Genomic DNA, 12,677 nt, shown 5'->3' with positions numbered 1-12,677 from the left:
ATGCAATGCACATGATTCTCACTTTTAAGATTTGACAGTTGTTTTAGTGTCCTTTGTTTTGTTACAACCTTCGTGTCTTAGATATCAAAATTTCACACTGAAAGAGGCGAAAGTATTTGTGATGGACAGTGGAGAATTGAAAGCAAATTTAAGGTTCCTACCATGGCAGAACCAATGCACATTTATGTTCCCTATATACTACAAAAACAATGTGTTTGAACTCGATGATCAGATCAATATTTCTGTGCTGAGCTATGAGACTATAAATGAATTTATGGGATATATATCGGATAAAATAAACAAATTAATTCATACTAATATGGGAAAGGAGAATGGGAACCATGTAGTGGATTTAAAGGTATTATTCAAGAACAGAAGCAAATTGGTGTCTACCTGTAACACTGTGAAACATTTGGAATCCTTGAAGCATTTGACCTTTTCAATTTTGGGCATAGATTTCCCTGTCTTAATCAATGCTCCGTTGATACAGGGCATGAAATTACCAGAAATAATATTCCATGGACACAGTGTGTCTGCAATCAACTTCAAATTCACATTTGTTGATAACGACTTGTCTTCCTTCACTTGGTACAAGTCGAAGGATAAAATTGAATGGGAACAAGTTGGTAGACAGTTCAATTACTTAGTGAAAAAAACAGATGCTGATCACTACTTGAAATTGGAATGTTTGCCAATAAATTCACAACATACTGGTGAAGTATTCAGTGTGATCTCTCAAAATGTTGTCTGTGCAATACCACAGTTGCCAGTTTGCCCTTTCGAAGATCGACAGAAACACATAACAGGCTACACACAGAACCCCAAGTGAGTTGAAATCATGCTTTAATATTTGTTTACAAATGATCATGTTTTTTTTTTTTTTTTTATTTAGTTTCAGGGTTGTGTGTTACAACACACTTTCATGCAGATACACAGGTACCCAATTTACGTACTGTGATAAACAGCATTTATCTGTGGATTACAGAAAGCAGCTGATTATGAAGGAGCTAACTGGTTACAAAGCTGATATAATCTGCTTGCAGGAAGTTGACAACAAGGTATTCAGTTTTTATTTTCGCGACGAATTTAAGAAGCTTAACTACGCAGCTATATATAACAAAAAGGGAAATGTAATTCCGGAGGGTTTGGCCACCATCTTCAACACGAAACGCTTCAGGTGATTCTCGCGCATCTCGTTTGTAACGTAGTCAAATTGAGTGGTTTCAGTTTCTTCGGTCAAGGTCATATTGTGTTTAACATGGAAGTTAAGAAGAATCCCTGCTTGAGGAATGTGTTGAGAATAATCAAGAAGGATCAAGATTTGGAGGAGACGTTTATGAAGCAAGCTACTTCATTGCAGTTCTGTAAGCTGAAGAACCAGTGCCTTAATGAAATCACCATTGTTGCAAATACGCATCTGTATTATCATCCTGATGCATCTAACGTCCGTTTGATACAGACGGTACTATGCTTGGATTACTTGAAGAACATTTGTAGCAAGGAAATTAAACATGTATGTATAATTACAGTTGTTGGGATATTATTGTTTATTGATTTTCGTTTATTTTCGTTCTTTCAGAATCCAAATTACAATGTCGGCTTGATCTTTTGCGGTGACTTCAACAGTACCCCAGACTCGGAAGTGTACAAATTTTTGGTGAATGGGACCATCCAATACGAGAACGCTGGTTACGCAACGACCCTTTTCCATCCGTTCAGTTTTAAGAGCGCTTGCGGTACACCCCAGTATACGAACTATACGAAAGAATTTAAAGCATGCTTGGATTATATATTCGTCGAGACCAAAATGTCTGTGGTTGACTATGTGCCTTTTCCCAGTGAGGATATTTTAAAGAAAGATGAAGGGCTTCCAAGTGCGGTCTTTCCATCGGATCATCTACCGTTGATCGCCGACGTAAAATATTAGCAGGAAGAATAATCAAAACGCAATGATGATTATTAATATTATGTTTTACTAATTAAATGCAGTGGACTCTCAGCTAATGAAGATTTCTATATTTTTCGAAGAAACGTTATAAAAAAAATAATAATGTATAATTGTACTATTGAGAGTTTGCTGTTTGTATCATAAATAGATATTTATATACATATGTCATAAATGATTTTTATATAATAATGCAGGGATAACATTTGTTACATTGCTTAAATTGTTTTATGTACCCTTTTATAAATAAATAAATAATTGATTAACTAAATTTTATTAACTATTTGTTAGCTTACAATAAAACTATCAATTGCTAAAGTTATGCTGTTCTAGTCCCACTGGTGAACCTTTCCTGGGGTTCTTGGTTTCAGGCAGACCTCCTCACCAATTTGCTTCTGTGCGGCAAGGTCTAGAGGTGGCGCAACTTCGCGACGGGCATCCCTCCAGCAATAGTAGTTGGTATTCAGACGATGGGAAGGTCCATCAGGGAGGATTGGTTGTGGTGGTGACCTGGAGGCCACTTCATGCTCGAAACGGACAGCCAAGGTGTGCTTTCTTCCGAGCAAGAAGTTGCGGATCATTTGGAGCATCGGGTTGATGTCCCTGATATCTACCTTCGCCCTTCCTGCCATTCTAATTGATCACAGAACTAGATCGAAATTTGTTAGGTTATATTGAAAATTTTGACGTTTCTTATGTAAGCTTAAATTATTGTGGTATAAAAGTTGGTAACATTGAACACTATTTTTGAATAGGATTCTCTGGTTTTGGAGTGTTCTTTACCACCAAAATTACGGAATCTCCGCGGAGGAACATCTTCGAAATGAATCTATCCATGTTCACGTTCTTCTTGCATTTATTTCCTTTGCCGTTGCGAGCGTTCTCCACCCACATCTCACGAACGTTCTCCAATACCATATTCATATGCCTATCGAACATCTTGATTCTACCCAAAATTTTCTTATTGTTGCGACAGTTTATCAACACTTGGGTATTATTTAACACGGAATCCTGTAAGATCGAAAGCGGACCAACTTTCAATTCCTCTTGCAACTTTTTCACTGCAACAACTGCCATTATAGTTTACAATAATTCGCACTTGAATATTGTTTCAAACTTCTGATCTACCTGGAAACGCACAACATACATATTTTGTTTTTAGTGCCAAACTTTTACAACCAACCTTAAATCAATTAAAAAGTTGGTACAAATTATTTGTTAATACTTAACTAATAGTCTTTTAAAGGGAGAAATAAAAATCAAACTTATATGGATTTAAAATAATTTGTATTCATCAGATCGTGCAAAATAAAAATCGCTATCAATTTGCAACTAAAATTTTGTTAAGGAAAAATCTTTTCTTCACATCTGTACATCGTAACAATGTAGATTTCAGCAAATGAAAAAAATGATCTTTAAGCTAATACTTTTGTCATTTTGGAATGATACAGAAGAAAATGCATATGAATTTTATAATTAAAATTAAATTTCTAAGCGGAATCTTCGTCCCGTTAATAATTTCATTCAAGGCAACGCGTGTAAATCGTGTTCGGTATAAAGATCATCAATGATTCTATAAACAATGGCGATCACGTCCAAAGTCTGAGGTAGTATTTCTATTGCAGTTTTCAACGCTTCTTCGTTATTGCCACAAACCTGAAATATATTGATTCAGTTAATAAAGTCAAATAAGAATTGTTGAAAAGTTATTGTTACTCTGTTCATCAAATCTGCTTTAATAGGCATGGTGTACATAGCTAATTTAGCGCCTTTGGCAATCAGGAAGGAGTGGAACTTTTCAAGTGTTTGGCAATAGGCTGTTCTACACACATCACCTGTATTCTGATCATCCTGAAGCTCACTCACATACTTCAAAAACAACCTGATGAAATCTGTAATCATAAAATTGATATATTCATTAACAAACAAAAACTTATTTGTATACAAACCTAATCCCCTGTGTAATCTCAATAAGGTCCTGCTACCAGACACATACCCTTTCTTTTCCAGCAAATTGGATTCCTTTTCATACACTATCAATCTCCTGACAGTGCTAAAGTTTTCATTATCCGATTTATGAAGCTCAGACAGTATGTCCAATTTTGAGTTGAGGTCTTTACTGACAAAACCAAACATTGTACCCATCAATGTGAAGAACTTGTTCAACTCTTTGTAACTATCCAGGTACAGTTTCAAGTCAACATCCTTGTTTTCATTGCACAAAGAACCCTTGAAGTTTCCATGCACCAAAACCAAATCGAATTTTTCTGCCATGTTATTTTTAAATGCAATATGTTGTACACTCTCACGGTGCTTATGTGGCGTTAATTTTACGGCTTTTGATAAGATAAACAAAACGTTAAAATATAAGTAACAATGGTTTTCACAATAGTTAACAGCTGATTGTCAAATATTGAAGAAAATATCCATTAGATGGTGCTGCTGAAATGGTTGCTCCAGAGGTTCCAAATCAGTTTTCTTCCTTTAAGGATTCTAGGAGAAAAATTGGATATTTGCAATGTTTTTTTTTGGAATAAAACGTTTGTAGTTAAAACAAATAAAATATATTTTTTAATATGTTTAGGGCAGTTATCAGGTACTGAAAAGCAATTTCTCCATCTTCACGTATAAATAAGAAATAAAATAAAACAGATAATAAAATATATGTATAAGAAAAAACAATAAAAATGATTATATAAATACTTCTTTTCCTTCTGTAATGACTTGAATTATTGCGAATCGTTTAATTTTCTGATTTTCGAGTATCACATGCACATCTCTATAAACATCAATTCTTGCTTTACCTCTAAGACCCGGCGCTTCCACCTTCGCATTACTCATTCGAAGATGGAAATACTGGATCTAACTCTTAGATATGTTTTACTAATAACAATTGCACACACACACTCTAATAACGAAATATTGCTAAAACAATGATATGTTGCCAAGTCGAGACTTATATTCAAGTTAATAAAAAAATCTCGGTAAAATCCGACTTCGAATATCCTATGGAAGTCACATACCGGACCTTAATTTATTGTTAGTTTCTCTTGTAAAATCTGCTGGTAGCACGCCTTCAATGTTGTAAACATTATACCTAACTCTCCGCTTTCTAAACTAGGCTCCATGAAATCCTCGACAAAATCTAATTCGGAGCCTAATTGCAGGATTCTAGCTCTGACTACAACATACAATAGTACAGGCAACAAATCGTCCATGTTCCACCTGTAGTTTTCGCCCAATTGTTCCTGGACGACCTTCGTCATTTTCTGGAATGTTTCCTTTATCACCAAAAGTTTTTCCATGGGCGAAAAGGTTGTTTTCAATTGCTGCAACATTTCCACCGCCTCTGTGAACGTCTGATCTTTCACTATGCTCGTAGGAGACTTCGGGTGATCAGATTTCAAGAATTTGCTGTAAATCAAATTTAGGTAAATGATGATCGAGTTTGTAATTTTTATAATAATTACGAGTCAACGTGCAAGAAAACCATGAGAGTGTAATCTGGTTGTTTGTTCCATTCCAGCAGTCGTTTCCAATATTGAGCATCTTGTTGTTTGTTCCTCAACGTGTATAAAGTGAATAACGATAGATGAACTTTAGGTAAAATTATTGGATATAACAACGCCTGGCAACTGATAACATCACTGGAAATGATAAGATTACTACAATTATATTAATTAGTTTTTAAGTTATTCACTTTTCGCCCAGGACGATCTCTTTTCCATAACATGGCAATGCTGGAAATAGCAACTTGACTATATCGTATAATCTTTTTGTTATAGAATGTAATTCAGTTACGGCGTGTTGCAATAATAATGGATGGGCTCTAGTGCCGTAGGCTGTGGTGTAGGCTTTAGTAATATCACTTAGTAAAGATCCCAAAGGATGGTATGAGCATTCAAAGGCCTAAAAAAAAATTAAGGATCACATTTAAAATCCTGCTGAATTGAATTTCGTTATTACCTTCGTTAAATATAATTTAAGTTCACTGTGACTTTGTTCATCAAATGTATCCTTTCCGAATTCCGGAATTGTATCCAAATTATTCAAAGAGTTCTCAAATGTCTCGAACTTTTTCTTCTTCGAGATTCCTTGATGAGTGTTGGAAATAATAACCGCAACGTTCTGCCAGATTTTCTGAATATCCGGAATCTTTACGTTGTTCTTAACAGTGGTTTCAGGTATACCCAGAAGTTGATGGCATTGACGGAACAGACTCTTCCACTTGTTTTCTACAGGCGTGCAAAAGGTTCCGAACGTTTTCGGAATAACCTCTACATCTGGATGGACTGTTTTCGTTAAGGACAGAACGGCGTTCGATATTTTAATGCCCTCGTTCCAAGGACCTGTCAAATTCCCTTCAATCGTATGCCCTGATTTCAACGTTAAAACTCCTTTGCCGCTAAGAATACCGGTCCCTTTAAAATCGCCCTCGTAATGAGTGCCGTCCTCCAAAATCATAACACCGTGACCCTTCAAAAATTCAGAAATTTCAGTACGATGGTAACTTTGGAAATTTAGAAATTCACCGTTAAAACATCCTGATTGAATATTCCCTCGTAGTATATTCCTTCTGATGTGACTATCAATCCGTTTCCGTGTTTCTTGTTATCGTTCCAATTGCCTAAATACTTTTCGCCTGTCACGATGTCATCCATTATACCGTATCCATTTCTGTTCCCAAAAACCCAATCACCGATGTAAATGGATGCTGCTGTTGCCATGAAATGTCCTTGCTGGAAGAACCCGTGTCCATGGGATAGGCCATCTTTGAAGTAACCTTTATAAAGATCGCCGTTGGTGTACTTGAAAATACCGAAGCCGTTCTGCTGATTGTCCTTCCAGTAACCTTCATAATTACCTGCACCCAAAAATGAATCTATTATTAAATTGTTCTAAAATTAACCAAATCAAACATCACCTTTATTAGGTTCTTCTAATCTTCCGAAACCGTGCATTTGATTGTTGCTAAACTGTCCTTTGTATATCCTACCATCCGGCCATTCCAGTTTCCCAGATCCGTGCATCTTGCCATTTAACCAACGACCACTATACTTTGCATCTTTGTAAATTCCGTTCTTTACAAAGGTGTAATTAGCGCTTCTCAAGCATGGAGGTTGATGAGCGTTAGGCTTCACTAAAGCTAATTTTATCGCGTTCTGCAACGCGTGGAACCACTCGATCTTCTGCTCAGCAGTCGTCGTGTAAAGTTCAATAGACTCTTCGGGCATTTTGAGGCTCATCTGGTACTGACTATTATTACTATCCTGCTGCGGTTCTACCCAAACCGTAGTTAGGTCATGCACGTTCGGCGTAGATCCGTTCATGTGCACAAAAATATCCGTTAATAAAATGAACCAGTGCGAAGTAAACCTGCTTCCATTCTGCAAGAATATTGGAAACTTTTGACTATCTCTAACCAACCTACGGTTAGGCGTCTTCAACTGTTCAATAACTTTCCCCGAATTCAACCAAAATTGCTTCGTTGTTTCAGCCTCCTCATGTTTGACTTGCTGCTCTTCGATCAGCAAAGTCCATTTCGTCAAAGTGTCGTGCCTAATTTTCGAAGAATTCTTCACGAACAAATGGATGAAACCCTCGTAGAACGTCATCCGCCGCATCGGCTTCATCAGTATATTATACACGACATTACTCTCGTCGCACTTCTTGTCTTTCTTATTACCTAGTTCGGCCATCTTGTACAAACATGCGGGTATATCGATTAACTTCGATATTACGTTGCAGCCACCTAAACTAATAATACTGTGGAGAGTATTTAAATAAGCCTTGTAAATAAATAAATGCTCTTCGACGTTCTTAAACATAACAATATCACATTCTGAGATCAACTTATTGCTGTAATCTATCAACGATTTGATATTCAGAGCAGTGAAATGCAACAGGTCCATGTAATGCCGACACAGTTGTTCGTACTGCAAGGAATCTGCACATGATATGTTCCTCTTTTGCACCGGCTTTATAAGATTCACGTGGACCAGAAGCATCTCTTCCAGATACTTCTGCTCGGTAACTAAACTGTCCACGATGAAACTGTTGTTGAACGGAGTGTTCAACGCGATATACTGTTTACTGGATAATATGTAATTCATTATGTTATCTTCTCTATCCAGCTTCAACTCTCCTTTTTCATTGTTATACAGAGTGACTATGTTACCTTTCGAGTGTTTTCCTAAATATTTTAGATCGTTTTCCGTGGTTAATAATGTCGTATGGTAATCACCACAAGAGATATCTTTCACTCGCTGTGACATTTCGGACGGAAATAGCCGAGGGGAGCTTTGATCAATGTTGCATTCGATAGTTACCTGATGGTAATCATTCCTACCCCACATGAAGGCTCTACCGTCCAGCGTTAGAATTGCGGCGTGGTAACTCTGCACCGAAACCTTTTGAGCACCAACATTGGATAACTTCGTTATAATCATCGGACGTTCTCGCTTCATAATATCACCAACACCTAAAAGAAACGATTTAGTAATAAACAGAATATGCAATCACTCTGTATTTCATGCAATACGTAATAAATGTAGAATAAAAATGTGCCATCTTCAAAGCTTCATATAATATTTGCAATTAGTGTAAATTTCACCATTTTCAATATTTCATGATGCAAAATATGATAAGAGCATAGATATTAATTACCGCTTCAAGAACAAACAAAAACAACGTTTCAATCTAATCAAATATTATTAGAAAATTAAAAGGCAATCTACAGAAAGAAATAATATGTAATCCATGCAATTGCCTCAACTTGTTCAAAGTTTGAGTAATTAGAAGTAAAAGTACAGTAATTATCATGATTTGATTACCATTAAACAATGACGATTTCCCTTTACAAATGAATTGCATGAAACAATGAAACACTGTTTATGAGCAAATTTTAATTAAAATTAATATAATTTACCTAATTGGCCATGCAGTATGTTGCCCCAAGTCCAAACCTCACAGTTCAGCAAATTTGAACCTGTCTTCAGCAACATGCTGCATCTTTCATGTATGCCTAGCTCACTGAATTCCCTCTCTGATGTCCCTTGACTTAAAGACCACATGAATTCATCTTTTGATGTAACCCTTGGTAATTGCATTTCCTCTACATTCTCTGATGTCTCATTATTCTCTGAACTACCACTGACATGCCTTGAAAGGGTCACCACTTTATCTCCTACAGTTTTAACACCCTCATAAACTAGACTAGCCATGTTTGTAACATTTTCCTTGATTATTCTTGTAGGTTTCTCTGTGCACTCCACCAATTCCCCAGCAGAAGACATCCATGAGAATTGTCTGGTTAAAAATTCTTTGGCAGCCTCAGTGTTTCGGAAAATAATATTCTTTTCCACTTTATCAGTAGCAGCTTGGTCATTCTCTAGACATTTCCTTGTTTCATTTGAGCTGTTACTGTTTCTACTACTAGTTGAGGTTGTTTCAATATCATAACTAACTGGAATTGGAAGGCCCAATGGACAAATATCTGATAGTGAGTTCTGTGATATTGGTGATGTTAATTGGGAGGTGGACAAGCAATGGGGACAACTTGAGACAAATATGTCTTCCTCACAATCATCACTATCTGTGTCATCATTCATGATCTGCTTACTGACTATTGCTATGGCAAAATCATTTCCCACATTGCAGTTGTAAACAAACCTGTTGTCAAAGAATGAGACTTTCTTTGGATTTGTACTGTTTATTCCAATTTGATGCATGTTACCTGAAGCCCACAGTTGGCCATTTTCTGTGATGAAGAGGCCACCATAATTCCCCACTGCTAATTTATCAACTTTCATTTTGCACTTGGCCCCAGTGTGACCATGGAAGCAGGTCTTTGATTCCTCAATCAGCATTATTTCACCTACATGCTCTATTGATTCTGAATATGTTTGGACCTTACCGCTGACTTCAACTGCATACAAAACACTATCACAACAATCTATATCTTTCAAGTTGAGAGACTCCACCAGTTCCAATTGAATCTCATCTGTGGCTTCATCTATGTAACCATGGTAAAAATTGTTGTTTGTTGTTAATAAATATATGTGGTTGCCAATGTTGCACAGCTTTTTTATAGTTTCGTTCAAGTTGCCCAGTAACTTTAATTTCTTTGTACCATCCCAGATATGCAAATTATCCATTATTCACTTAAGGTAATTTATAAAACCATTGAATCAAATGACTCACATCCACTGGGAACAACTGACGTTCATTGACAACTACCGGCTGATCACCTTAGTATAGGCAACTCAATTCACACCAAGATTAGAAATCCAAATAATGTTCCAATATTACCAGACTTCAATTATTTCGTTTATATATAAATAAATATATTTTATTACGTTCACAGTATGAATTATAAAAAATAAATTACAATAATTAAAAGTACCCTACAAATTAACTTTGATTTCAATGCTTTGTTAGTTGCATAATCTAATTTTATAGCGCCATCTTTATTGGAAATCTAGATATAATATAGTTCATTAAGAATGGTGCTGTACGCTAAAGCTTAAGTTAATAGACTAGAACAGTGTTTCCTAAACTTACATTTACATTATAATAAAAAAATATCATATATTTTGATAAATAGTTATAAAAATGGAAAATGTAGATATAAAAACAATTAATTTATATTTTTTTTAATAATAATTAGTCTGGAAAGAATCAGAAGGAAGGTGAATGTATAAATAAAAAAATAAACTTTGATAGGGGGTATAAATGACAGGCATTTATTTACAAATCAAGGCAATATTATGTACTCACATGACAAATACGAAAACATTCATTGGATAAAATAAACTTCTGTATCGTTTCTTTTCTCTCTCTCTTTCACAGTTTTCTTTCGTACATACAGATTCCTGTACAAAAATTAAAATGCACATTTTTATTTACTATCCTCAGTGTGGTTCGCGTTTTACATACAATATAAATGATATATTTCTATTTCCGGTTCTCGTATCGTTCTTAAACCTCAACATAATATATATAAAAAAAAACAATATATAATTATATAACTCTACAACAACAAATAATATAATATAATAAACTAGAGGCTACAGAAACAAACAAAAAAAAATAATTATAGTGTATGTGTTTATGTATGTGTGTCTGCGTGTTAAATGTTACATAAGATTAGTTCATTTACAAATTGTATTTATATTTATAGATATTTATATTATAATGCTTTATATAAAATTAATAAAAATAAAATTTAAAAAAATAATAATAGTATAATAATAATAAACACCCCGCGCAATGAAATTGAAGAAATTAAAAATAATTTGCTGTTTCTCCTTTCGTTCTCCTCTATATAGTTGTCACTCTCATTTAATATTGGTCCTTTCAACAAATTAAACTTGTAATCCTTTTTTTTGCATAAAAAAAATGTTATCGTTTGATGCAGTTTTTGAGGATTACAAGTTTAATGTACTGTGTAAATGATTTGAATGCTTGGAAGCTCGTATTCAGAGAAAAATCTTAGTAAAATTTGTAAACAGGTGATGCATTTTACATAGAGTAAACAAAAAAAATAAGGTATGCGAGCTCCGAAGCATCGGCGTTACAGAACAATAACAAACAAAAAAAAAGAAGATGAAACGAATATAGAACGTTTTTTTTTACGCTGTAGAACAGTGCGTTTTCATTAAAATCTCGAAAGTCAGCTACAGTAAAAGTTGTTACAAAAAGAAGAATGAAGGCGGAAACTCTTTTGTTACAGTTTTTTTTTATAATTATTATTCTTAAGGCCACTGTTGATATCGGAACAGACGACTCTCGCTGCTCTTCGCACTTGTTATTCAATTATTTGTGTCCATCTCTTACTCTCTATAGAAAGGAAGAATTTCTTCTTCTCTCGTGATATGATTTGTGTGTGTGTTTTTTATTTCTTTCTTTATCTCAACAAAACAGAAATCCATCAATTACATACAATTCGCACACCGAAAAGGGAAACGCGCGAGCGATTTACGTAATCCTAAACATCCACAGTTATTATTTGTTACGCAAATATTTTCATTAAATTTACATTTCATTATCTTAGCATTATTAAAGAAAATATGTTTATATATATTAATTATAATCATTAAAGTTCTTCGGAATTAATTATTTTTTTTTGTTAGTATAGAAAAAATAAATTGAGTGGGGGCGGTTTTCTATGTATAAAATGCAAAAAGCAAAGAACTGAAGAAGATAATTAAAATTATAAATTTTAATATGTTTTGTTTGTTTGGGCAGATTATCTTTTTTTTTGATTACGGTTTTCAATTTTCTCTTCTTTAAAGATTTCTTTTCTGTATTTTGTAAGGAATACATAATTTCTTTATTATTTTTTCTTTCTTTCTTGTTCAATCGTGTAAAAATACTCCATATCGAAATCTCACTAGCTATGTACACAATTATTGTTAATAATATTATTAGATATTTTTTTTTGTTATTATTCAATCGCTATGAGTAATGAATCGCGGTTTAAAAAGTTATCCAATTTTTTTTTTCTTGCTGTTGTTGCGATCCGTAACAAAATACGTTTAACGTAAGTTTTTTTTTTGGTATGTTATTTTTTATTTGCGTTGCCATAGCAACAAATTTTTTATTAGTTACTCATAGTGTTAATTAAATATTACATATACTTATTTCTCTCTTCAACTATATGTATAAATATATACAGAGGGTTGTTCGAACAGAAAGATTTGCTGTTATTTTTTTTGTTGTTATTAAATCA

The 12,677-nt window shown here is 34.4% G+C and overlaps 5 protein-coding genes across 6 annotated transcripts; 1 reads left to right on the top strand and 4 right to left on the bottom strand.

The window, feature by feature from the left end:
- The first annotated feature begins 43 nt into the window (after positions 1–43).
- Positions 44–2,162, top strand: LOC108560715 (2',5'-phosphodiesterase 12-like). Its single transcript, XM_017918382.1, has 4 exons — positions 44–825; positions 893–1,177; positions 1,228–1,513; positions 1,580–2,162. Exons 1-4 carry the CDS (start codon positions 122–124, stop codon positions 1,925–1,927), a joined length of 1,623 nt encoding a protein of 540 aa, XP_017773871.1. The 5' UTR covers positions 44–121; the 3' UTR covers positions 1,928–2,162.
- Positions 2,163–2,200: 38 nt separating this feature from the next.
- Positions 2,201–2,669, bottom strand: LOC108560718 (NADH dehydrogenase [ubiquinone] 1 alpha subcomplex subunit 7-like). Its single transcript, XM_017918386.1, has one exon. It carries the CDS (start codon positions 2,575–2,577, stop codon positions 2,275–2,277), a length of 303 nt encoding a protein of 100 aa, XP_017773875.1. The 5' UTR covers positions 2,578–2,669; the 3' UTR covers positions 2,201–2,274.
- Positions 2,664–3,067, bottom strand: LOC108560717 (probable small nuclear ribonucleoprotein Sm D2). The gene has a single exon (XM_017918385.1). The coding sequence runs from the start codon at positions 3,020–3,022 to the stop codon at positions 2,687–2,689; it is 336 nt and encodes a 111-aa protein (XP_017773874.1). The 5' UTR covers positions 3,023–3,067; the 3' UTR covers positions 2,664–2,686.
- Positions 3,068–3,447: 380 nt separating this feature from the next.
- On the bottom strand, positions 3,448–4,348 carry LOC108560706 (ceramide-1-phosphate transfer protein; the record flags this gene model as incomplete). The annotated part of the gene is made up of 3 exons (XM_017918372.1): positions 3,448–3,601; positions 3,662–3,837; positions 3,895–4,348. Coding segments are annotated over 3 exons (762 nt in total), but the record flags the coding sequence as incomplete, so codon positions are not given.
- Positions 4,349–4,596: 248 nt separating this feature from the next.
- On the bottom strand, positions 4,597–10,166 carry LOC108560714 (alsin). Of its 2 annotated transcripts, XM_017918380.1 has the most exons (8): positions 8,874–10,166; positions 8,779–8,799; positions 6,870–8,426; positions 6,478–6,809; positions 5,912–6,421; positions 5,646–5,854; positions 5,416–5,592; positions 4,597–5,359 (listed from the first exon to the last, which is right to left on the bottom strand). In XM_017918380.1, exons 1-8 carry the CDS (start codon positions 10,099–10,101, stop codon positions 4,975–4,977), a joined length of 4,419 nt encoding a protein of 1,472 aa, XP_017773869.1. In that variant the 5' UTR covers positions 10,102–10,166; the 3' UTR covers positions 4,597–4,974. The 2 variants fall into 2 exon arrangements, with proteins under 2 accessions (XP_017773869.1, XP_017773870.1); XM_017918381.1 differs by lacking the exon at positions 8,779–8,799.
- Between the last annotated feature and the right edge of the window lie 2,511 nt (positions 10,167–12,677).

Source organism: Nicrophorus vespilloides, unplaced genomic scaffold (assembly GCF_001412225.1).
Source record: "Nicrophorus vespilloides isolate i.1.1-1 unplaced genomic scaffold, Nicve_v1.0, whole genome shotgun sequence".
Classification (NCBI taxonomy): Eukaryota; Metazoa; Arthropoda; class Insecta; order Coleoptera; family Silphidae; genus Nicrophorus; species Nicrophorus vespilloides.
This window is presented reverse-complemented; position numbering and strand designations above follow the sequence as displayed.